The sequence below is a fragment of the Alosa sapidissima genome, chromosome 18 (genome assembly GCF_018492685.1).
Source record: "Alosa sapidissima isolate fAloSap1 chromosome 18, fAloSap1.pri, whole genome shotgun sequence".
Classification (NCBI taxonomy): Eukaryota; Metazoa; Chordata; class Actinopteri; order Clupeiformes; family Clupeidae; genus Alosa; species Alosa sapidissima.
In genome coordinates, this window is record NC_055974.1 from 31386447 (window position 1) to 31413657 (window position 27211).

A 27211-nucleotide genomic window follows, 5' to 3' on the forward strand; every position below is an offset into this window, starting at 1 on the left:
CGTGTGTTGGCCCTCCTCTCACCCATCTCACCTGAAGTCCCATCCTCGACTGCCCTATTACTGTCCCCCTATCTGGATTCCTGGCCTGTACGACCCACCACATGCCCCTTGACAACTCCCTTCCCCTGGACAAATCCAACGCTGGACTATTTGAACTTTCTCTCACTAAATCAGGATCAATGAATTATCAAACCGGATACGTAATCACCCCACCTCTTTAACTTTCAGCTCAAGTGCTTTTTAACACCATGTCTTATTCTCTACACCTGACTATCATATGCATTTGTCATGTGTACAGACCTTACTGTCCTGTACTGACCCTAGGCAGATGGGTCAGGCCCTTGAGTCGTGGATCTGCTCGAGGTTTCTATATGTATCTCCAACTCTAGGGAGTTTTTCTCGCCTCTGTTACCCCTGGGCCTCTCTCTTTCTTTTCTTTTCTTCCTTTCTTTCCTTTTTTCTCTGATTGCATACATTCTGTAAAGCGCCATGATACATGTGTAATGTTTTGGCGCTCTATAAGCACAATAAATTAAATTAAATTAAACAGTGATATGATGGTGGAGAGAGACAGACTCAGACACAGTGATATGATGGTGGAGAGAGACAGACTCATGCAGACACAGTGATATGATGGAGAGAGAGACAGACTCATGCAGACACAGTGATATGATGGAGAGAGAGAGACAGACTCATGCAGACACAGTGATATGATGGTGGAGAGAGACAGACTCATGCAGACACAGTGATATGATGGTGGTCTCCACTTCTGCCCTCCCCTTCTGTGTGGCATTGACCAGTTGGATGGCCCTTTCACATAGAGGCTAAAGACTTATCTGTTTGCCTTATATCTAATTCATTACTTCTTACACAGTTGTGATGTGTTGTATGGTTATTGTTTAAATTCAGTTACATTGTATTTAGTCTCTTACTAAAATTGGTATTTATATATATATATATATATAGACACACACACACACACACACGTCAGAAGCCCCCCCCCCCCCCCCTTGGTGCTTGGGGCTGCAGCAGCAGGGTGAACAGGAAGGGGTTAAGAGCCAATGTGATTATCCAAATCTTGTGATCCGGACCACGTCCTTGAAAGAGGCCCTTTTATGTGAGCTGAGCAGTCCAGCCTCCCTCTCTGTCTGTACTGGACACACACACACACACACACACACACACACACACACACACACACACACACACACGCTCACTCACTCACTCATTCACACACACACTCTTCCACACTCTACAGAGAAAGCCTAACGATACCGGTGAGTTATACTTTAGATGTCTGCACTATCTGTTTGTGAAAAGATGTGTGTGTGTGTGTGTGTGTGTGTGTGTGTGTGTGTGTGTGTGTGTGTTTGTATTATGCTTTGAATGACTGTGGCCCTAGGGTAACTGAGAGATCCTGTCTTTCCTGTTCCTGTTGGGAAAATTAGCATGGCCATGCTATCCTGGATGCTAACATCGAAAATGAGGTGTTCTGTTTCCCAAGTTTATCAAGACTGAATGTTTTCCAGTGTAGTTTAGTCCGTAGTTTATCTTTGTGTTATCCATAGATTTGCTGTAATATCGATACCTCCTCTCCATGGATTAAGGAGAAGGGTAGAAGCTCTGTATGAAAGAGCTATTATGTCTTCGGTTTTGTAAAGCCTTGCCAATGAATTTTCCAGACAAACATATGATAAGCAGTAAATTGAATCTGACCTAGATTTGACAGTGCAGGAAGTGTGACTGCCTGAACATCAGATGGTCATGTTGAGAGAGAGAGAGAGAGAGAGAGAGAGAGAGAGAGAGAGAGAGAGAAGGAGAGAGAGACAGAGAGGGAAAGAGAGAGAGGGAAAGGGAGAGAGAGGGAAAGAGAGATAATGGTTGTGAGGGAGAGAGAAGAAAGGAGGGTTAGGATGAGGGAATGCATATTTCAGTGTGCTGTATGTACCAGGCACTGAAAACAGAAGGATTTTCATTTCGGTTCGTTCTGAGCAAAAACACACATTTTTTGTTCTTGTTCCAGTGTTCCAAGGCGTCTCCTCCTACTCCTTCTAAATGGGAACCAGTTAGAACGTTACAGAAGAACGGTTAATGATGTTCCAGTGTTCTAAGGCCTCCCCTCTAAAGGGGAACCAGTTAGAACGTTACAGAAGAACAGTTAATAATGTTCCTTTAAAAATGACATTGTCTTTACAAATTGATTTATGGCCAGTGGTACAATACTATAGGCTTTTTTCTGCTCAATAGCCTTGGAGCTTAAATCAAAGCACATTAGATATCAAGGCTAACTGCTAAAAACACTGTGCCTGAACTGAGGTGTGGGGCGAGATATTAAAACCGGCAATTAGAATAGATCTTCAAAAATGTCTGATAGCCTAATTTCAGGCACTGAAAATAATAGCCTTTCATATGCGTGATGCTACCAACTGCATGACACCAGGCCTATATATTTAGTGTCTCTGGTAGCCTATGTTATTTCACACAATGTTTCACTTATTTAGGCTACATACTTGGAAAAGGCAGCTAGATAGTGTTGGATAAGGATATGAAAATCCTTTTTATCAACTCATAAAGGGGAGACACTGATTCATAAAATCTGACTAAATATATCCGGGGTCTGGGGAACACTTTGTGGGCAGGGGATTTTCCAAGCCTATGGAGTTTTGAATAATATTCAAAGAATAATCATTAAAGAATAATTAATCGGAACAATAAATAATGATAATTAACCGGTTATCTAAATAGTGTTTTCACTCCGGAACAAGTGAAATTGGTTTTGTTCCTGTTTTTGGTTATGTTCATCCAAAAATGTTGTCGGCGAGAGAGATAGATAGAGAGAGAGAGAGAGTAAGAGACATAGAGAGAGAGAGAGAGATGGATAATAAGTCACTATCAGACAGACAGAGAGAAGAGAGGATAAGACAAGAGAAAAGAAGAGAAGAGAGAGTGTCAATGTATATTAAACTTTTTCTTTGTGGGCCACACTTCATGCTGTTAAGATCTTAGTCTCTCAGGGTGTTGGACTGTCCTCTCTCTCTCTCCCTCTCCTTCTCTCTCTATCTCTCTCTCTATGTCTCTCTCTCTCTCTCCCTCTCTCTTCTCTTTGTAAGATCACTGCCGTGTCCAAGCCACTGGTGTCTGGAATCTACATACACACACACACACACACAGACAGGGGGAGTCACTTCATCAGGCTCTAGCATAGTCTCATTTATCATGATGTCATGATTATTGCATGTTATATGATTATATAATGATGTTATGATTATTGCATTGTCCAGTTTTGATGACCCCCCCCCCCCCCCCCATTCCACTGCAGTTTGTTAGTTTGTTGCCAGACATTTACATATACATTATACTTATCATTTACAGGAATAAAAGGCCAGAATGTCTTACGGGACAACAGTTCTTCCCAAAAACAGGCAAAATGATACTTGGTAGATTGCACATAACAACTGGGCCAACACTTTTGCACAGAATGATGTGGAGGCTGAACGAGTAGTAGTTTTGAGAATTACGATTCTGATTTGAGCACCCAAGCCACTGAGAGCGACTGTAACAGTGGCACCATCTTGTGTTGCAGAACCCCGCCCCTACCCCCTGACCTTTGACCCCTGGAGCAGAGGAATGTTCCCCGACGACCCGTCCGTGGGGGCGCGCCCTCTCTGAGGGTGTGTGGAGGAGGAAGGGGAGGAGCCATGGAGCCAGGGGCGGCGGCGTCTGGGGGCAGCCCCCTGCCAGTGGGTGGGCTGCGGTGCCTCTCGCTGGCCTATCAGGGCCTGCTGGAGATCCCCTACGAGCCCATCCTGCAGCAGAGGGACTCTCTAGAGGTGCTGGACCTCAGCTACAACCTGCTGGACGAGTATCCTTTCTCCGACGGAAAACGGGCACTCACACACACACATGTGCTCACAGGTGTGCCACACAGCCAGGAGTGTTACCTGGCTTCGAAAGTGCATGCAGGAGTGTTACCTGGGTTCACAGGTGCATGCAGGATTGTTACCTGAGTTCACAGGTGTGCCATGCAGGAGTGTTACCTGGGTTCACAGGTGCATGCAGGATTGTTACCTGGGTTCACGGGTGCTGGCAGGAGTGCTGGAGAACTAATGAAGAACTGAAGTTAGATGCTGTGTGTTACCTGCTGTGATTTGAGTTGAATGTTTGGTGGTGATTTGAGTTGAATGTGGGGTGGTGATTTGAATTGAATGTGTGGTGTTGGGGATTTGATCTGATTTAAGTTGAATGTTTGGTGTTGGTGATTTGAGTTGAGTGTTTGGTCTTTGCGATTTGAGTTGAATGTTTGGTGTTGGTGATTTGAGGTGAATGTGTTGTGGTGATTTGAGTTGAATGTGTTGTGGTGATTTGAGTTGAATGTTTGGTCTTGGCGATTTGAGTTGAATGTGTGATGTTGGTGATTTGAGTTGAATGTGTTGTGGTGATTTGAGTTGAATGTTTAGTGTTGGTGATTTGAGTTGAATGTTTGGTGTTGGTGATTTGAGTTGAATGTGTAGTGTTGGCGATTTGAGTTGAATGTTTGGTGTTGGTGATTTGAGTTGAATGTTTGGTGTTGGTGATTTGATTTGAGTTGAATGTTTGGTGTTGGTGATTTGAGTTGAATGTGTTGTGGTGATTTGAGTTGAATGTTTGGTCTTGGCGATTTGAGTTGAATGTGTGATGTTGGTGATTTGAGTTGAATGTGTTGTGGTGATTTGAGTTGAATGTGTAGTGTTGGCGATTTGAGTTGAATGTTTGGTCTTGGCGATTTGAGTTGAATGTTTGGTGTTGGTGATTTGAGTTGAATGTTTGGTCTTGGCGATTTGAGTTGAATGTGTGGTGTTGGTGATTTGAGTTGAATGTTTGGTGTTGGTGATTTGAGTTGAATGTGTTGTGGTGATTTGAGTTGAATGTTTGGTGTGTGGTGATTTGAGTTGAATGTTTGGTCTTGGCGATTTGAGTTGAATGTTGGGTGTTGGTGATTTGAGTTAAATGTTTGGTGTTGGCGATTTGAGTTGCTTTGTGTTAATTGCACTGTTTGATGGTGTCTTGTGTTCCCTGAGGTGTCATGGGGGATGAATTGTGTGTCCTTCCCGTGTGTGTCCTTGACTGCGTGTGTCCTTGACTGTGTGTCCTTGACTGTGGGTGTGTTCGAAACGGGTAAAGTTGCTGCCTTTTAAGATATCTAACTGGGGAGCAAGGCAGCAAGTGCGGTTCGAAACCGAAAAAACAAATTCTGCTGCCTTTTAAGATATCTTAGAATTCCCAAATAACGGTCATTTTTGGAGGCAGCATCGATGCACACTTCATGCTCCCTCCTACCCATAATCCCTTGCGGCAACGTCTGTAACAGCTGTGAAAGGTAAACAAACATGGCGGATGACATCGGTAATGGCTGCTGAATCTGTTTAAAATGTAATTTGTGTGATCTTATTTTGCTTAGATTTGTAGATTAGAGATGAGAAATAAACAATTTACTATCTGATTATGCCATTGTTGTAACCATTAATAGTGTCTGGTCTGATATATCTGCCGGCCGTAAAACTAATTTATACCGTTAGCCTACTAGCTTACGTAAGCTAATTTAGTTTAACGTCAGGCCTTTGCTAACGTCATACCGTAGTGTTAACCAAAGATTCTAGAGTGCTACGCTCATTTTTAAAAGATGCATTTAATCCAAAGTCATGTCTAGTGAGACAGCTCTCTATGTAGAGAGGGAGGCAGTAGGCAGCTGTCTCCCGTTTCGAACACACCCTATGTGTCCTTGACTGCGTGTGTCCTTGACTATGTGTCCTTGACTGTGTGTCCTTGACTGCGTGTGTCCTTCCTGTGTGTCCTTGACTGTGTGTCCTTGACTGCGTGTGTCCTTGACTGCGTGTGTCCTTGACTGTGTGTCCTTGACTGCGTGTGTCCTTGACTGCGTGTGTCCTTGACTGTGTGTCCTTGACTGCGTGTGTCCTTGACTGCGTGTGTCCTTGACTATGTGTCCTTGACTGCGTGTGTCCTTGACTGCGTGTGTCCTTGACTGTGTGTCCTTGACTGTGTGTCCTTGACTGCGTGTGTCCTTGACTGTGTGTCCTTGACTGCGTGTGTCCTTGACTGCGTGTGTCCTTGACTGCGTGTGTCCTTGACTGCGTGTGTCCTTGACTATGTGTCCTTGACTGCGTGTGTCCTTCCTGTGTGTGTCCTTAACTGTGTGTCTAACGGAGCCCTGCTCTGCTGGGGGAGCTGGGGAGGCTGAGCACCCTCATCCTGGACTGCAACAACTACTCTGCCCACGTCAAGTTCCCCTACATGCCGGGCCTCAGCACTCTCTGGATCAACAAGAACAAGATCGGCAACCTGCCCACCATCGTCGAGGAGATACGCTGCAAGTTCCCCAACATCAAGTGAGACACATGCGCGCACGCACACGCACGCACGCACGCACACACACACAGATGGTCTAGATGATGACCACACACTTGCTGATGGTGCGCTGGCTAACACAATCTCAGACGTATGTACACACACACACACACTGTGATGAGGTGGTGTAAGACTCTTTGCTGTAGTTAGATTACTCTCCTAGCAGAGCGACCACTGAAGCCACACACATTGTGATGAGGTGGTGTAAGACTCTTTGCTATAGTTAGGTTACTCTCCTAGCAGAGCGACCACTGAAGCCGTGGGTTTGTGGAGGCAGAGCAGACCGTTAAATAAAAAACACTCTTCTGTAGCTATACACCAGATACACACACACACACACACACACACACTAGCCCTTTAGTGTGGAGCAGACCGTTAAATAAAAACACCCTTCTGTAGCTGTACACCAGATACACACACACACACACACACACACACTAGCCTTTTAGTGTGGAGCAGACAGTTAAATAAAAAACACTCTTCTGTAGCTGTACACCAGATACACACACACACTAGCCTTTTAGTGTGGAGCAGACTCTAATGGTAGAGGTGTGATCTCCATCTCTCTAATGGCAGAGGTGTGATCTTTCATCAGTTTGATATGCCCATGCGGATGATTGGGTAATGAGTTTCATCTGATAATAGGTTGACAGCAGAATCAGAATGAGTGACACACTCATGTGTGTGATGATGGGTTTTCCTCAGTTTGACCTGAGATCTCAAACAAACAGTGTGTGTCAGTACAGTGACCGTGCCAGATTTAAACTATGGGATCAGCTGATGTCAAGTGTGTGATGGTCGTTAAGACCGTTGGCTCAGGCTTAAGTACAGTGGCCTGGAAGTGCAAAATAAATAACAATGGTAAATGAATTATTTACAAGATTAAACCGTAGTACGGTGGCCTGGAAGTGCAAAAAAATAACAATGGTAAATGAATTATTTACAAGATTAAAAACAAATGTACAAGTTTAAAAACAAATGTACAAGTTTTTAAACAAATGTACAATGTTTTAGGGAAATTTAAATTTTTTTAAACAAATTTACAAGTTTTAAAGAAATTTACAATGAGTGAACAAATTTACAAGTTTTTAAACAAATGTACGTTTTTTATGGAAAGGGTAGGTACAATAGACGGAAGTAGTGGCTACAGGAAGTGAGGTGGCTACACAAAGTTCCAGCCTGATCGCTCTCCTCACTATATTTCTTGAGGAATATCCTTTGCGACAAGACAGTCCAGCCTCTTTAAGTTTGTTTTTTAAACCGCGCAGACTAATCTTAACCTCATGCAAGGTGGCCATCATGTCAACTATGACATAATAAGAATGGCCTCGATTAAAGTAGTAAATTATCTGACGAATAGCGGCTTCGCAATACATTTTAGCTAACAAGAAGGCTAGGAAGTGTGAAGTGTTTGATAGACCACACTTCCGTCTATTGTACCTACCCTTTCCGTAAAAAACGTACATTTGTTTAAAAACTTGTAAATTTGTTCACTCATTGTAAATTTGTTCACTCATTGTAAATTTGTTTAAAACTTGTAAATTTGTTCACTCATTGTAAATTTGTTCACTCATTGTAAATTTGTTTAAAACATTGTACATTTGCTTAAAACATTGTACATTTGTTTAAAAACTTGTACATTTGTTTTTAATCTTGTAAAGAATTAATTTACCATTGTTATTTTTTTTTTTTGCACTTTCTGGCCACCGTACTCAAGCCGTGTGAATGTCAGTTCATCATTTTACAGCAACATTCTGCCATCATGTAAATGGGAAAATACTTGAGATTTCAGCTGAAGGTGACTGTAGACTTGAGATTTCAGCTGAAGGTGACTGTAGACTTGAGACTTTAGCTGAAGGTGACTGTGGACTTGAGATTTCAGCTGAAGGTGACTGTAGACTTGAGACTTGTGTTCTAAATGGTGTTATTTCCTGCCTCCCACAGGATTCTGAGCATGATGAACAATGAAGCAGCTCCCAGCTACTTTAATGGAGGAAGTCTGCCACAGTACCTGGACTACAGGTGAGTTCACCTCACCCATAAACATGATAGAAGTACTATAAGTAATGTATTAGACTGTAATTTAGAGGGCAAGGATATACTAGAGGTATTACAGACTATCACAGAAGTATTACACTTAGGGATGTAACGGTATGAAAATTTAAAGCGATGGTTCGGAGTAATTTCACCCTAGGGTCCTTTGCACCATGATCCCGAGCCAAACACCCTCCCAGAACCTGTTTTCCCTTGGTCGAACCCTGGTCGAGTAGTGCTGTCAGAAACTAATGACGTTCTGCAGTCGTAATGGAACCAACTTTTATCTCGTAAATTACCCCACTAATAATGCCCTGAATGGTACGAAACTTCTGCAGTAGTACAACTATGACCTTTAGTCCAATAACGAGGCATTAGAAAGTTTGTAAGTGCACCAGGAGTTTATTTAAATAAGACTTGCCTGATTATCTGCTACTATACCGCTGCGTCAACGTTTCTTCCGTGATTTGGGAAAAGCCCGTAAAAGTCCTGGCAGGAAGCATGCATAAGGATGTAGATCCAGGAATGCACTAATATTTTGTTCGTAGTCCAGTTTGCAACAATTATTAGTTAACACTAAGTTGTAAACACTTCGGAAAAAAAATATTAAAAACTGGATATACCAACAAACATTGATGTAATCGCTTCCTGACAGGACTTTTACAGGCTTTTCCCAAATCACGAAAGAAACGTCGACGCAGCGGTATATAGCGACTCACGGTTATAGTGACCAAAATTATCGCGGTTTTCGGTATTATCGCAATATTTTTAAAAGTGTGTTCAATATGTTCAGAAAGCTTCAAAAGTTTCAAAAAGTGTGACAGCATTCACTATATTACAAAATATAGGTAAAACATCAAAAGTGCAACATTTAACCAGGGACGCTGGAATTCATTTTCACCTGGGAGTGGTCATAGAGGGGGTGCTGAGGGAGGGTAAAAAAATTGTTACTGAGTAGATGTGATTCTTTTATTCTGGTGCATTTTAAGATGGCCTATTGCTACTGGAGAAGGGCATATTTTCATTCACATTCATAGGCCTACATCCTGACTGCACAAACAAACCTGGCTGAGCTGAGCATTCTTAATTCATAGCATAACGTTACCAAGGCATTTTGTGTTGTCCCGTTCACTTTTTCCTTGGTCATGTTTAATTGGCTTTGTGCCACAATTAAATCCATCAAGAAGATAACAGAATCAGTAGGATACCAGTTTTGTTTCATTGTACCAGGCCTACTGTATGTCAAAAGCAGGCTCGGATGAAGCTGGGAAGGATTAAACACACGGTTTCCACACCGTGGTAATCATCCGTGATAATCATGATATTTGAAATGAAAACGGTAATTGTTATCGTCAACATTTTTATCGCGGTTTACCATTATATCGGTAATCGTTACATCCCTAATTACACTATGACACAGTAGATCTCTTATACAGTAGTATTACACTATAGATCTCTTATACACAGTATTACACTATGATACAGTAGATCTCTTATACGGCAGTATTACACTAATATAGATCTCTTATACAGTAGTATTACACTACAACACAGTAGATCTCTTATACAGTAGTATTAGATCTCCTATACACAGTATTACACTATGATACAGTAGATCTCTTATACGGCAGTATTACACTACAACACAGTAGATCTCTTATACAGTAGTATTAGATCTCCTATACACAGTATTACACTATGATACAGTAGATCTCTTATACGGCAGTATTACACTACAACACAGTAGATCTCTTATACAGTAGTATTAGATCTCCTATACACAGTATTACACTATGATACAGTAGATCTCTTATACGGCAGTATTACACTACGATACAGTAGATCTCTTATACAGTAGTATTACACTACAACACAGTAGATCTCTTATACAGTAGTATTAGATCTCCTATACACAGTATTACACTATGATACAGTAGATCTCTTATACGGCAGTATTACACTACGATACAGTAGATCTCTTATACGGCAGTATTACACTACTATAGATCTCTTATACGGCAGTATTACACTACAATACAGTAGATCTCTTATACGGTAGTGTTAGACTGTGGTCAAAATTAATCAAAGTCAAAGTCAAAGTCAAAGTCAGCTTTATTGTCAATTTCTTCACATGTTCCAGACATACAAAGAGATCGAAATTACGTTTCTCTCTATCCCACGGTGAAGACAAGACATATTTTACCAATTTAAGTCCACAGACAAACATAACATTCAAGTAAACAGAAAAAGTAAGTAAATAAGAGGGCACATATAATAATGAAAAAAATAAGAGCAGCAAAATTTGGTTTAAATTGTGCATAGACAGTCAATAAAATACTAGTGCAAAGTCAGGCCAATAAAAGGCTTGGGTAGTTCTGTTTGACCTAAGTAAGAAAGAAAGTGACATAGTGGTGCAAGTTATGTAAGAGCAGCAGAAGTGTTGTGTTTTCAGGACAACAACAACAAGTTGTAAAGTGTACAAGTGTGCAAGTGTGCAAGTGGAGTAGTGCACGCGGCCATTTTGGGTCCAATGTCCAGGATGTTATGTAGCTGAGGGTGGAGGGGGGAGAGGAGGGAGAGAGTTCAGCATCCTTACAGCTTGGTGTATGAAGCTGTTGGTGAGTCTGGTAGTGCGGGAGCGCAGGCTTCTGTACCTCTTCCCAGAGGGCAGTAGATCGAACAGATTGTGAGCGGGGTGACTTGCATCACTCACAATTTTGGTCGCCTTGCGGGTGAGGTGGGTGGTGTAAATGTCCTTCAGGGAGGGGAGTGAAGCACCAATAATCCTTCCAGCTGTGTTCACTATGCGCTGCAGGGCTTTCCTGTTGTATTCAGTGCAGCTTCCGCCCCACACAGCGATACAGCTGGAGAGGATGCTCTCAATGGTGCCTCGGTAGAATGTGGTCATGATGGCTGGTGGAGCACTTGCTCGCCTGAGTTTCCGCAGGAAGTACAGGCGGCGCTGAGCTCTCTTCGCCAGTGATGCAGTGTTGGTGGTCCAGGAGAGGTCTTCGCTGATGTGCACCCCCAGGAATTTGGTGCTGCTCGCTCTCTCCACCACAGCACCGTCGATGGTCAGTGGCAGGTGTTGGGTGTGACCTCTCCGGAAGTCAACAACAATCTCTTTGGTCTTGCTGACGTTCAGCAGGAGGTTGTTGTCCCTGCACCACGTGGTCAGATGGTCGACCTCCAACCTGTATTGAATCTCGTCGCCCTTGGTGATGAGACCCACCAGAGTTGTGTCGTCAGCAAATTTCACTATGTGATTGTTGCTGTAGGTTGCAGTGCAGTCATGCGTCAGCAGGGTGAAGAGCAGCGGACTGAGCACGCAGCCTTGGGGGCCCCTGTGCTCAGTGTGATGCTGCTTGAGGTATTGTTGCCAACACGTACTACTTGAGGCCTCTGACAGAGGAAGTCCAGTAGCCAGTTGCAGAGGTAGGTACTGAGTCCCAGTTTGTCAAGTTTGCAGATGAGTTGTTGTGGTATTATGGTGTTGAATGCAGAACTGAAGTCTATAAACAGCAATCTCACATATGAGTCTCTTTTTTCCAGGTGGGTGAGGGCTGGGTGGAGGGCAGAGCAGATTGCATCCTCTGTAGACCGCTTGGCTCGGTATGCAAACTGGAAGGGGTCCAGGGTGGGGGGGAGAATGGCTTTGATATGTGACATGACAAGCCGCTCAAAGCACTTCATGATGATGGGTGTCAGTGCCACAGGGCGGTAGTCATTGAAGCAGGATGGAGCAGTTTTCTTCGGCACAGGTATGATGGTGGCAGCTTTGAAACATGATGGGACGATGGCTTGCTTCAGGGAAGTGTTAAAGATATCTGTGAAGACATCCTTAAGCTCCCCTGCGCAGTCCTTCAGCGCACGACCTGGGATGTTGTCTGGACCTGTTGCCTTACGGGTGTTGATAGCAGCAAGTGTCCTCTTCACGCTGTCGGCAGAGAGGCACAGGGGCTGCTCATGTAGAGGGGGATGGGTCTTCTGTGGGCAGGTGCTGTTTTGTGCTTCAAAGCGAGCAAAGAAGCGGTTCAGGTTGTTGAGCAGAGGGATGTTGCTCTTACAGCTCTGTGGCGCGGGCTTGTAGTCCGTGAGGGCCTGAATGCCCTGCCATAGGCTTTGTGCGTTCCTGCTGTCTTTGAAGTGGGTGGTTATCTTGAGAGTGTATTCCTTTTTTGCTTCCTTGATGCCACGGGACAGGTTGGCTCTCGCTGTTCTCATGCCAGCTTCATCCCCAGCTCTGTAGGCTTTGTCTCTGGCCCTCAGCAGCCTGAGGACATCCCCTGTCAGCCATGGCTTCCAGTTGGCCCGAGTGATGATGTCTTTTGTGTGGGTCACATCATCGATGCACTTGGTGATGTAAGAGGTTACAGTGTCTGTATACTCTTCTATGTCTGTCCGGTTGTTGTAAGTGGCTGCCTGCTTAAACATTTCCCAGTCTGTTGTGTCAAAGAAGTCTTGAAGAGCATCGGAGGCTCCCTCAGGCCACACTTTTACCTGCTTACGAACCGGTTTGTTCGCTTTTACCCTTTGTCTGTATGCGGGCATTAGCATAACAGTTATGTGGTCTGAAAGTCCAATGTGGGGGAGGGGGGTGGCTTTGTATGCTCCTTTGTGTGTAGTGTAGACCAGGTCCAGGATGTTATCTCCTCTTGTTGGAAAATCAACATGCTGGTGTAGCTTTGGAAGTACAGTTTTAAGATCAGCATGGTTAAAATCTCCAGTGAAGATGGTGAAACCGTCTGGGTGTGCCGTCTGTTGTTCACTGACAGCCTGGTACAGTTCACTGAGAGCCGCGTTCTTATCGCTGTTGTTGTTGGTAGGCGGGATGTATACTGCGACTAGCAGAATCGCAGTAATTTCCCTTGGCAGGTAAAAAGGACGGCACTTTATGATCATAAACTCTGCCAGTGGTGAGCAGTGTTTGCATACTACTACAGTGTCCCGGCACCATTCGTCACGGATGTAAACACAGATTCCTCCTCCTCGTGATTTACCTCCCTTTACAATGGCCCTGTCTGCTCGATAGCATGCTAGCTGCTCCAGTTGTACAGCAGAGTCCGGAATGTTGTCATTTAACCAAGTCTCAGTGAAGACGAGCACACAGCAGTTACTTACTGTCCGGTTCGTTGATCTCAGCAGTCGTATGTGATCCATTTTGTTGTCCAGTGATCGTACATTTGCCAGGAGAATGGATGGTATGGCTGGGCGAGTTGGGCTGGCCGCTAGCCTGGCCCGGACGCCTCCGCGCTTGCCCCTCTTCTGCTTCCTCGCACACCGCTTCCGACGCTTTCTTTCCGGGGGAGGAGTAGCAGGCGAGTCCGGTGTTGTTGCAGGCCGGAGTAGTCCGAGTTCCTTTAGCGTCTCTGTTGCAAAGTCCAGAACGCTGCAAAACTTGCTTTTGCAGATGTCGATTAAAAACTGCCTGCTGTACTTGTAGTACGACGTAGTAAGACGAGACGAACACGTAAAACTTTCGGACAAACACTTTTTAAACGAACAAAACACCGTACGGTTAGGACAGAGAGAGGTCGCTGCGTGTGTACGCGCCGCCATCTTGGTGTGAGACTGCAGCTTTATTCACGACGCCGGGAGCATGTTACCCACATTAAATGTAACAAGTAACAAGCCCACACACTTGTGGGTGAAGCCAACTCTTATACCCTCAACACACACCCATGGAAAATCACAAGTTGTCACCCTCCAGTGATCACCTAACCATCTGGTATTTTAACAGAGATAAGAAATGTTTACGACCCCCCATCCTGAGGGTTACCCACAGTTCGGTGACACAGGGGTTAATTTAACTAAACATTCCAACATAGGAGTTTCAGAAAACATGAGAGTAAGGAGATGACAATTAGATTTCATTACATGTGGTATACTAAACATTCAATGAGAAAAATAAAAATTACCCCACAAGACTACTATAGATCTCTTATAAGGTAGTGTTCCACTACTATAGATCTCTTATACAGTAGTGTTAGACTATTATAGATCTCTTATACAGTAGTGTTACACTATGATGCAGTAGATCTCTTATACGGTAGTGTTAGACTACTATAGATCTCTTATACAGTAGTGTTAGACTATTATAGATCTCTTATACAGTAGTGTTATACTACGATGCAGTAGATCTCTTATACGGTAGTGTTAGACTACTATAGATCTCTTATACAGTAGTGTTAGACTACTATAGATCTCTTATACAGTAGTGTAACACTACTATAGATCTCTTATACAGTAGTGTTAGACTACTATAGATCTCGGTAGTGTTACTTTAGTTTTCTTACGTGAGGGAATGATAATGAGTAGTGTTGATCATCCCTTGTCTCTGCTCTGACCTGCAGGCTGTATGTGATCAGTCAGCTGTCCAGTCTGGAGGTCCTGGACGACACCGAGGTTCAGGAGGAGGAGCGTGCGCTAGCCAGGAGGACCTACCGCGTGCAGCGCTTACGCGAGAGCAACAAGAGAAAGAGAGACCTGCCCCACTGACTTCATGAGCACTTACTGCTGAGGAAGACAAAACTGTCCCACTGACCAAACAAGGGCAGCAAGAGGACAGAACTGCCATGATCGCTGATGACATCCTCCCTCATCCCTCCAGTGCACCAGCCAGTTAGTGCTAGGCCACCTGCCCCGCCTGTGTGCAAGCCAGTTAGCGCTAGGCTACCTGTCCCCCTTGTGTGCTAGCCAGTTAGCGCTAGGCTATCTGTCCCCCCTCGGTGCAAGCCAGTTACCGCTAGGCCACCTGTCCCCCTTGTGTCCAAGTCAGTTAGCGCTAGGCCACCTGTCCCCCTTGTGTGCAAGTCAGTTAGCGCTAGGCCACCTGTCCCCCTTGTGTGCAAGCCAGTTAGCGCTAGGTTACCTGTTCCTCCAGTGTGCTAGCCAGTTAGCGCTAGGTTACCTGTTCCTCCAGTGTGCAAGCCAGTTAGAGCTAGTCTACCTGTCTTCCCAGAGTTGTCACTAGGCTACCTGCCCCACACAATCCCTCTGTGCTGGCCAATTAGTGCTAGGCTACCTGTTCCTTCAGTGTGCTAGCCAGTTAGCGCGAGGATACTTGTGGCCCTTTCCAGTAGACTTGTAAATCCGTCGCCCGAGTTGGAAAGTGTAAATTACCCAGCTTTCTTGCGGCATTTTACGCAGGCACACCCCCTTTACCTCAGAGTACTTGAGGGTACCCCGAGGTTGACATACGACCTGACGACAAACATGGCTGCGCCCATAGTTGAGAAGAGATGACATGTATTTTTTAGCATGTACTGTGTTGGTCATTTTAATGTTGATGCAATGCTCTTACAAACAAGATTACATTGCTGCTTCAATCCGATCACCAATTCATGCATTGCACGGTCTTGCTGTGCGTGCAATACAATGTAACAATTTGTTTTCCAGCCGTTTAGCTAGAGGCTACATGTAGCACAAAACAATAACAATGACTAGCCTCCTGCTAATGCCCCTCGTGGCTTGAGAGAAACGCATTCCTTTAGCAACTCATTCGTACATGTTGTACGGGTGGGTGTACGATGATTTACGAGTCTAATGGAAAGGGGCATTGTTTCTCCAGTGCTATTTAGCCAGTGTGTACGTGTCTGATGAAACCAGCCCTTCCCCAGGACTCTATCACAACACCTACTCGAAGGACAGGGAGACTTGGTGGGAACTTCTAAGCTGTTTAACCTCAGTGGAGGAAGCTACTTCACCGGCAATGAAAACAGCACTGACTAAATGTGAATTATAAATCATATTATTGTGCATGTTATTGTTATAACATATGCTGTGTGGTTTAATAATTTGCTATTTCAGTATCAACTACACTAAACCTGCATTCCTGCTATTCTGGGAGAATTAAAAGTATCCCATTTCACATGTAGGCCTATGTATCATTCAAATGCATATATAAGCTAGGCTATACGATGTGAGCTAGGCATACGATACAACGTTGCACTGAGATGATGTCTTTTGGACTGGACTAGATAAGAGCGGGGGACTACATCTGTTGAAAGGGTCTCCACAAACATATCGGGTCCCCACAAACATATCATGCAATATTTCAACCCACCTGTTGAAAGGGTCCCCACAAACATATCATCCAATATTTCAACCCACCTGTTGAAAGGGTCCCCACAAACATATCGGGTCCCCACAAACATATCATGCAATATTTCAACCCACCTGTTGAAAGGGTCCCCACAAACATATCATCCAATATTTCAACCCACCTGTTGAAAGGGTCCCCACAAACATATGATCCAATATTTCAACCCACCTGTTGAAAGGGTCCCCACAAACATATCATGCAATATTTCAACCCACCTGTTGAAAGGGTCCCCACAAACATATCATCCAATATTTCAACCCACCTGTTGAAAGGGTCCCCACAAACATATCATCCAATATTTCAACCCACCTGTTGAAAGGGACCCCACAAACACATCATGCAATATTTCAACCCACCTGTTGAAAGGGTCCCCACAAACATATCATCCAATATTTCAACCCACCTGTTGAAAGGGTCCCCACAAACATATGATCCAATATTTCAACCCACCTGTTGAAAGGGTCCCCACAAACATATCATGCAATATTTCAACCCACCTGTTGAAAGGGTCCCCACAAACATATCATCCAATATTTCAACCCACCTGTTGAAAGGGTCCCCACAAACATATCATCCAATATTTCAACCCACCTGTTGAAAGGGACCCCACAAACACATCATGCAATATTTCAACCCACCTGTTGAAAGGGTTCCCACAAATATATCTTGATCATTTTAATTTGGGCTTTTTTTTTTACAATAATTTACAAAAATCCCCTCTTTAATGTCAAAGTGAAAGCAAATTTCTACAAAGTAATGTTAATTAATTAAAATATATATAATGCAAAATAAGCGATTTCATAAATATTCATCCCCCTTAAAGTGACTGACTTAAACCAACAGCGGACCAACAAATTTAGTTTACCACAATTAGTGAAATAGAGATCGCCTGAGTGCAGTGCATGTGTATAATTAGTGAAATAGAGATCGCCTGAGTGCAGTGCATGTGTATAATTAGTGAAATAGAGATCGCCTGAGTGCAGTGCATGTGTATAATTAGTGAAATAGAGATCGCCTGAGTGCAGTGCATGTGTACAGTATAATAATAGAGATCGCCTGAGTGCAGTGCATGTGTACAGTATAATAATAGAGATCGCCTGAGTGCAGTGCATGTGTACAGTATAATAATTTGAAGACACCTGTCTTGATGTGGCAGTTTGCAAACGGAGTGCATTACCACCACCCGCTGGACTGAAGTGTGATGGCAAGTGCACCCTGTAGCCTCACTCTGGCTGCCAGGTGATTAAGGCGAATAGAGTTGTAGGCCTATTAGTACACTTTCAGAGGTACGTACAGTATATTTTCAAATAGTCAAAGTTGATTTCCTGTTGGCCTTGGACATGATCACAAAGTCCAAAACCACTCATGTTAACAACAGATAAATAACTCTTAATTTATACATATTGGCAGAAACATTGTCTGAAAACAATTATAATCTTTTAAGTTCCAGACTTGCAGGAATGGCTTCAGGAGTTCACAGTTGAGCCACTAGGGAGAGCTCAGATTCTGAAACCAACTGAAACCACTCTGTGGTTAACAAAGAGAGTGTCACACACACACACATTCAGAAAGAGAGAGAGAGAGAGAGAGTTTGGGCCTTGCAGTGAGGTGCATATATAATGTATACATTGGGGATGGCAGTGAGGTGCATATACAATGTATAGATTGGGCCTTGCAGTGTTTAATGCAAAGAAATACATTTCTTTATGAATGTCCTCGTGGTAGATGCTGCCGATAAATTCACACTTTTAGACATCAACCGGAACAGTCACACCGGTGTGACGAGAATGTTGGAAAATGAACGTTTTAAAGAATTTCTGGGTTCATTGATTTTCAACATGGAATTTTAGAACCTTACATTGTTGCGGAACATGATCTTTTGTTAAGAACTCCTCTGCTGAGGGCAGAGATGTCTCTATCTGGCTGAAGGGTTAACAGTGGAAGCATTAGTACATACACTTGGAATTATGCATTTACACAGGGTTAACGAATAACATCTGTACACATAGATTAAGTTGTTAAGTTGCATCAAAACATAACACTGTATAGACTATACTGAATATACACATGCAGATTTATTCTCCCACTTTTGCAACATCTTTCATGTCTCATGAATGAATGAGTCTTTCTCAGTGTGGTGTTGGGCACCAACATGTTTTAATTTCCCAAGGGGGACCTGCCAATGTGTTTTGGGAACCACTGAGGCTACAGAATGATGTGTTGAGGTGCTTGTAGTACATCACGTTTGCGTAATGGCTTGATCTCTGTTGAGCAATATCTCAGGCTTTTCCATTGGAGGACAGACGCAACACCCTCTGCAAGAAAGAGGTAAATGTCTTTGTTTGGTAAATATCTATGTTTAAGTCTAACCCCAAATTTCAAAACTAGTAGCTTATAAAGATACTAGCCTACTTATGCGATTAGGTTATACATTTTGCAGTAGCTACCGCATAAACTGCACATGATGAACCCGTCACGAGCTCCATTGTTTTTTTGTTTTTTTCTTTTCGGAGAAAGCAGCAATGTGATCAGCTGAATGGTTAAACAGCTGAATCATTACCGTAAGTACTGATATATAGGGTAAATGAACTTATTAGGGAATGAATGTAATCAATTAGCAATGTTGCTATTAACTTGGCTTGACTTGGTTTCCTCTATTATTGGTAGCCTTTGTTAACAGATATCATCATAAGTTAATTTCACATGTCCATGGCCGTCTATGTCAGGGGCGTGCAGAGGCCTTTGAAGGGGCAGGGGCTCAAATTTAAAAAAAGGGCACATGGAACAACATTTTCAGAAAACAAACTTTATTTAAAACTTAATTTTGATTTCAACCCAATAGAGAATACATAGGCTACATGCAAATTCTATCAAAATAAAACATCTTCCATCACACTGTATCCACAAAATAATTTGTGCATGTACTGTAGGCCTACTGTAGCCAGGGCACAGACAGTCTTTTCAGTTTGCATTAGGCTATCGTCTACACAGAGATCATAGGCTATAAGGCTACATCTTATTGATTAAATTCACAGCTAATTTTAATAGCCTAGAAATCTAGACGCACCCTAGCGGCAGCAAATATGTTATTGCCTAGTCTGGCTATAATTTTAATGTTTATCACAGTGAACTACCACCATTAGCAAGCTGGTGTCTTGCAGATTCAGGTGCTGTGCGTGTGGCCACTGAGCGAAATGACGCGTAATGTAGCCTACTGTAAACAGAGAACGACGTGTGGAGTTGGGTTAGTTAAACAACTACAGTAGCCTATGTCGTCGGCTTATGGCGATTTAGAAAAGGTTTGCCTACTCTGTTTTATGAACTAGGTCTACTAACCTAAGCTACAATAACATAGTAACCAGAATATGTTATGAACGTTCAGCCTTAGATTTTCGAAGCTGGCAGGTTATTGAAATGGATGGATCATGACATGGTTAAAACGGGTTTGATAGCCTACTTCATTAAACATGAAACAACTTTAAACATTTTATTCTCTATCTCTAAGCTGAATACTATTGCATGTTCAGATAGGCTAACTGCCAAGTGACCTTACCGTGCTCACAAACGTCTCCTGAGAGTCCACTGAATGTATGACGTCACGGATTGGTGGCCGCAAGGCATTTAATATTAACACAGAAAATTGTTATTTTTGTACATTTCTAATTTCACAAACTATTAATGAGACATTTTAGCGAATATTCACGTTGGAACTAGCGAAAGTATTACAAATTTTAAAAAGTAAAAAACGGGTCTTGTCAAAAGGGCACTTGGACATCAAAGGGGCAAAAGGGCAGGTGCTAGAGCCCCTGTAGCCCCCCATCTCTGCACGTGCCTGGTCTACGTTGATGTATCTTTAAAATCTCCTTGCCGTAATGTCCCTAGAATATGTGCACTATACACCTACTACACCTCCGCTAGCGTGGAGTTGACTTGACACAAAGTCTACTCAGGAAACAACTGCAGTCGGTAAGTCGTAATTATACTGTTTCGAGTCCCCGTACCTTTTCCAACAATTACATAATAATATGTCCCTGATATTGATTTTAGAATATTCACTTCTCAGTAAAACAAGTAGAGTTTCTAGCGATATAGCTTACGAAACCTAACGCTTTACCCTTTCAACATTAGAAGCTAACGTTAGTTCCTGGTAGTCAAGCGGGCTTTTGAGACATTGCCAGCCGGTGAATGCTACACCGAGCCGGATTGAGATGTGTGTAATGATATAGAGTCATGTGTGCACCTTCACTAGGTGAATGGTATTCCTTTAACATGGGCAATTCTGGGTTTGATATAACGTTATCCTGCGACTTTACTGTTGCTAACATAACATTAGCATTTACACTTCTGACTGAAGGAACTGACTGACAGCTCTCAGAGCTGGTGTAGCTCACCAGCATCAGGTCTAAATCAAACACTAATCTCAGCACATGTACTAGCCCATGACACTATAAGATGTGTGTGCTGTTTATTGGAGTTTTCTCAAATGTAACAACTAGCATGGTTGAAGCTAAGCTAATAGGCAACAGTGGTTCTGTGACAGAACGTGGCACTCGAAACAGGCTGTTGTTGCAACATTGTTACAAGGTTCGTTGCGATTCCACACAGATAAGCCATGTAGCCAAGTCCAGTTTGTCTAATATGTAACATTATGACAGTTCGTTGTTACCATAGTACGTCGTAGGCTACATGAAACATCATCACGTGTTTATGCGATATTCGATATGTATTGTGTCTAGTTAGGATTAGTGAAAATCACATGTGCTAACTTTAGTTATTTTCCTCTGAAGTTGGTGTATTTTATCCCTGTTTATAAGAGAATACCAGGTATGACAAACATATAGCTCAACTCTGCTGGTCCTGGTGCTAGAGCAGTATGTAGAGCAGTATAGCCTTACATTCTGTAATCTATGGGGGGGCGTGAAGCACGTTGACATTTATCCCAGAGTGAGTGTGTCTGTTGCAAACCCAGTGTGCGATGTGGACACACATGGTGTGATGTGACGTTATGTGATGTGATGTAGGTGGTGTGGTGTGTGTGTGTGATGTGGCATGGTGTGTGCTTGTGTGTATTATGACATGATGTTGGTGGCATGGTGTGTGTGTGATCTGATATGGTGTGTGTGTGTGTGTGTGTGTGTACAGGTGCTGGGTGTTGCGTAGGGTTTGGCTCACCTTTGAAACCGAGACACGTGGAGTAGAGCATCACCCCCCCCCACACACACACACACGCACACACACACACGCACACACACAGTTGTGGCACTTGGGCTTACACTTTAACATGCTCACCTAACAGAGAATTCTACCATTCTTTCTGTTTTTGCCTCACTGTGCGACAGGCTGTGTGTGTGTGTGTGTGTGTGTGTGTGTGTGACCTCATGATACTGCTATGATGTGACTCTCCTGGCATGGACACTGGCACAGAGCAGCCTATCACCTTGGCTCCTGCAACTACTGTTGTCCTCCACTGACCCCAAGAGTACACACACACACACACACACACACACACACACACACACACTGGGGAGAGAGAGGAGTGTGTGTGTGTGTGTGTGCCTGGGAGCACACACACACACTGGGAGCACACACTCACTCACACACACACACACACTCACACTCACTCACACTCACACACACACTCACACTCACACACACTCACACTCACACTCACACTCACACTCACTCACACACACACACACACACTCACACTCACACACAGACATACACTCACACACACACTCTCACATACACACATGCTCATGCACACATAAACACACACATATGTACATGCTCACACACACACTCTCACACTCACACAGACATACACACACACACACACACACTCACACACAGACATACACTCACACACACACTCACACACACATACAGACACACACTCACACACACACACACATGTGAACATGCTCACACAGACATACACACACACATGCTCATGCACACACACATACAGACATGCTCACACAGACATACACACACACACACACACACATAAGGTATGCCAGCATACCAGGAAGAAAAGTCTATGGGTAAGCCCAGCCTACTTCCTGAGCTCCACCTTATACACACACACACACACAAAGCACATGTACACCTGCAGGCAGATGAACGTACGCACACCCCTGGCCGGTTTCAAAGCAGGAAGTTAGGAAGCAGAGCTACCAGTTCATTAGAGATATCATTGGCTTGTTGTTTTGCTGGTTAGGTCAGCTGGTCCAGTACAGCTGGTTAGTTTAGCTGGTCCAGTAGAGCTGGTTATTGGGTTTAACTGGTCCAGTAGAGCTGGTTATTGGGTTTAACTGGTCACTGGTCCAGTAGAGCTGGTTATTGGGTTTAACTGGTCACTGGTCCAGTAGTGCTGGTTATTGGTTTTAACTGGTCCAGTAGAGCTGGTTATTGGGTTTAACTGGTCCAGTAGAGCTGGTTATTGGGTTTAACTGGTCACTGGTCCAGTAGAGCTGGTTATTGGGTTTAACTGGTCCAGTACAGCTGGTTATTGGGTTGAACTGGTCACTGGTCCAGTAGAGCTGGTTGTTGGGTTTAACTGGTCCAGTAGAGCTGGTTGTTGGCTGTTTGACCCTCTTTCTGTTTTTCTGTGGTGAGCAGAACAGAGGCTGGAGGGAGGATCCAGATTCAGAGTGCAGCTGTTCTCACCTGCAGGGGGCGCTCATGGTGCAGTGGACACCGCAGGTGTCATCCAACACCTAGCCCCTTATGTAAACTCATTTTGTCCACAGATAAGATTGTTTATAAGGAGTTTTTGTCTCTCTCTCTCTCTCTCTCTCTCTCTCTCTCTCTCTCTCTCTCTCTCTGTTTTTTCTCTCTTTGTTTCTCTCTCTCTCTCTCTCTCTCTGTTTTTTCTCTCTTTGTTTCTCTCTCTCTCCTTCTATCTCAGGAGGTGGCCTGTATCTCTGATGTTGTTGTTGATGTTGTTGTTGATGGTGTTGATGTTGTTGTGGATGGTGCTGTGTGTCACGTAGCACCACTCTGCTAGCTCACATTCAAAGCCTACGCTGATCACTGGGGGCAGCACAGGAGTAGGAACCACCAAGAGGCAGGGCTGGGGCATCAGAACCACCAAGAGGCAGGGCTGGGGGCAACAAAACCACCACAGAGGCAGGGCTGGGGCATCAGAACCACCAAGAGGCAGGGCTGGGGGCAACAAAACCACCACAGAGGCAGGGCTGGGGGCAACAAAACCTCCACAGTGGCAGGGCTGGGGGCAACAGAACCTCCACAGTGGCAGGGCTGGGGGCAACAGAACCTCCACAGTGGCAGGGCTGGGGGCATCAGAACCTCCACAGTGGCAGGGCTGGGGGCAACAGTTGTTTTTCCTGCTGCTGACGTGTTTTTGTTTTGTGCTCTTTGCCCCAGGTGTGCAGGAGGTGTGTGTGCCTCGTGTGAGTGTGTGTGAGTGTATGTGAGTGTGTATAGATAACGCCAGACTGCAGCCATGAGCAACCCGTTCGCCCGCATAGTGGAGTCGCTGGACCCAGAGAACCCCGACCACAAGTTCTTCAACCTCACCAAGCTTGGAGACCCCAGATATGGTAGGTGTGCGCACACACACACACACACACACAGATAGATTCGTCAACCTCACCAAGCTTGGAGACCCCAGATATGGTAGGCACACACACACACACACACACACACACACAGATAGATTCTTCAACCTCACCAAGCTTGAAGACCCCAAATATGGTAGGTACACACACACACACACACACACACACACACACACACATAGATAGATTCTTCAACCTCACCAAGCTTGAAGACCCCAGATACTGTAGGCTCTCTCGCTCAGCTACACACACACACACACTTTAACCTCACCAAGCTGGACCCCAGATATGATAGGCTCGCTCACTCAGCTACACAACCTCTGGGGAGTTCTTTTGTACACACACACACACACACACACACACACCATCATCGTTGTATCTACTGTATCTACTAACTCTCTAAGGCAGGGATCACACAGACCAGTGGCAAGCGGCAGGTTTCCTATTGTTCTCCTCGGTTCTGCAGCGGAACAGCGGCAGGTGTCCCTATTGTTCTCTACAGTTCTGCAGCGGAACAGCGGCAGATTTCCTATTGTTCTCCTCGGTTCTGCAGCGTAACAGCGGCAGGTGTCCTATTGTTCTCCTTGGTTCTGCAGCGGAACAGCGGCAGATGTCCTATTGTTCTCCTCGGTTCTGCAGCGGAACAGCGGCAGGTGTCCTATTGTTCTCCTTGGTTCTGCAGCGGAACAGCGGCAGGTGTCCTATTGTTCTCCTCGGTTCTGCAGCGGAACAGCGGCAGCGCTGGTGTAGCGCTAGTGTTGAGCAAGCTGAGCGTTGAACTTGGTTCAGCTTTCAAAGCGCAACGTGAACGTATTCAATTGTCAGTTTAGGCAAATCATTTGTTTTGCTTAGGAACGAGAGAGAGGTTATTATGATCTGTGTTGCGTTACGCTTGCCGCCCACAACCACTTGGTGCTGGCCAATGTGATCCCCGCCTTACACAGGTAAACATGGAACACACTCACACTCACACACACACACACTCACTCTCTCTCTCTCTCTCTCTCTCTCTCTCTCTCTCTCTCTCTCTCTTACACAGGTAAACATGGAACTGTGGTTGGCCTTCATATAACTCTATGATCTTATTTCCTCTCCCCCCCCCACACACACACACTCACACACACACACACACTCTCTCTCTCTCTCTCTCTCTCTCTCTCTCTCTCTCTCTCTCTCTCTCTCTCTCTCTCTCTCTCTCTCTCTGTCACTGCAGTGCGTCTGCCGTTCTCCATCCGTGTGCTACTGGAGTCTGCGGTGCGGAACTGTGATGAGTTCCTCGTGAAGAGTTCCGATGTGGAGAACATTCTGGACTGGCAGAACACGCAGACCAAGAGCGTGGAGGTTCCCTTCAGACCCGCACGGGTCATCCTGCAGGACTTCACGTAAGACACGCACGCACGCGCACACACACACACTTTCTTTTTGCGGTTCATCCCATTGTCCACATGACATGATGGTATTCGAACCAGCGAACCGAAGCAGCAAATACTGCTGCTTATCTGATGGTCATCTCTTCCCTAGTGCCCAAACTTGTTGACTGCACGTTTGTCATGTTTGGCACGTTTGTCATGTGGTACTTGTTGACTGCACGTTTGTCATGTTTGGAACGTTTGGCACGTTTGTCATGATTGGCACGTTTGATATGTGGTACTTGTTGACTGCACGTTTGTCATGATTGGCACGTTTGTCATGTGGTTCTTGTTGACTGCATCAGGAATCAGGATTACTAGTTTTAATGCAGGTTTTTAACGCTGCATGGCCATTGTTTATATAACCTAGCAACAGTAACATAAGGTTTCGGTACTTGACAAAGGGTGAATGGTCGTGAGATTTGCGTATCAGGGGGTAATATGGAGATGCATATCGTTTCTACTGTGTATGAGTGGTAGTCATGGAGACGCACATTGTATCTACTGTGTATGAGTGGTAGTCATGGAGACGCAGATCGTATCTACTGTGTATGAGTGGTAGTCATGGAGACGCACACCATATTAACTGCAGATAAGTGGTAGTCATGGAGACGCACATTGTATCTACTGCGTGTGAGTGGTAGTCATGGAGACGCACATGGTATCTACTGTGTATGAGTGGTAGTCATGGAGACGCACATTGTATCTTCTGTGAAACTGAAAAGGTCGCAGATTTGGTCCTAAAATCCGTAATAAAACGTATACGCTAGTGTAGACGTAGCTTCAGACCCAGATGGTGTGTGTGTGTGTCTGTGTTAAGTGTGTGTGTGTGTGAAGTCTGCCAGGTCAGAAGGTATTACATATTACACTATGAATAAATTGACATTTTATTAACAAAAACTTGAATATCTTTCTTAACCTCTATTTACACAAAACACAATGGCTCTTTGACTGATTACGTCACATTTGCAAAAGTGCAATAATCCCATTTACCTTTTTGAGTAACCTATTTGCTACTCTTTACCTGCATTGCATTGCTATTGATCTAATGGAACACTCGCCGGAGACACCACTCTCCAAATGTCACTCTCGCTGTCGTTGCAAGCTAATAGGCTACTCTATGGGAAATACTTTGAAATTCTCTTTTAGCTGGATCAGCTCCAAAAATGAATGAGTTTTCCTTACCCTGTGCTACACCTCTCCACCAAGTTATACAAAAATGTAGTATAATGTAGCCTATGGCGCAGTAAATAGAAGCTTGTGATGGCGCATGCCACTAACGTTCATAAAACCAATATATTTATGGACTGGAACTAGACAGGTACTTGTGATTAGCATGTGGTACTTGTGATTAGCGTGTGGTACTTGTGATCAGCGTGTGGTACTTGTGATTAGCATGTGGTACTTGTGATTGTGATTAGCATTTGGTACTTGTGAGTAGCATGTGGTACTTGTGATTGTGAGTAGCATGTGGTACTTGTGATTGTGATTAGCGTGTGGTACTTGTGATTGTGAGTAGCATGTGGTACTTGTGATTGTGAGTAGCATGTGGTACTTGTGATTGTGATTAGCATGTGGTACTTGTGATTGTGAGTAGCATGTGGTACTTGTAATTAGCATGTGGTACTTGTGAGTAGCATGTGGTATGAGTAGCATGTGGTACTTGTGATTGTGAT

General features: G+C 44.2%; 2 protein-coding genes across 3 annotated transcripts in view; both read left to right on the forward strand.

Annotated features, from left to right (window-relative positions):
* Window positions 1-1144: 1144 nt before the first annotated feature.
* On the forward strand, window positions 1145-15569 carry LOC121689843 (U2 small nuclear ribonucleoprotein A'). 2 transcript variants are annotated; one of them, XM_042070081.1, is made up of 5 exons: window positions 1145-1277; window positions 3584-3862; window positions 6201-6383; window positions 8347-8424; window positions 14790-15569. In XM_042070081.1, the coding sequence occupies exons 2-5, from the start codon at window positions 3699-3701 to the stop codon at window positions 14932-14934; spliced, it is 570 nt and encodes a 189-aa protein (XP_041926015.1). In that variant the 5' UTR covers window positions 1145-1277; window positions 3584-3698; the 3' UTR covers window positions 14935-15569. The 2 variants fall into 2 exon arrangements, with proteins under 2 accessions (XP_041926015.1, XP_041926016.1); XM_042070082.1 differs by having other exon boundaries at window positions 6204-6383.
* Window positions 15570-20386: 4817 nt separating this feature from the next.
* aco1 (aconitase 1, soluble) overlaps window positions 20387-27211 on the forward strand; it is a 30406-nt gene continuing 23581 nt past the window's right edge. Inside the window, exons 1-3 of the mRNA XM_042070018.1 lie at window positions 20387-20506; window positions 23933-24108; window positions 25340-25508. Of these exons, the coding sequence (XP_041925952.1) occupies window positions 24012-24108; window positions 25340-25508 (266 nt within the window). The 5' untranslated portion in view covers window positions 20387-20506; window positions 23933-24011. The remainder of the gene's footprint in view (window positions 20507-23932; window positions 24109-25339; window positions 25509-27211) is intronic.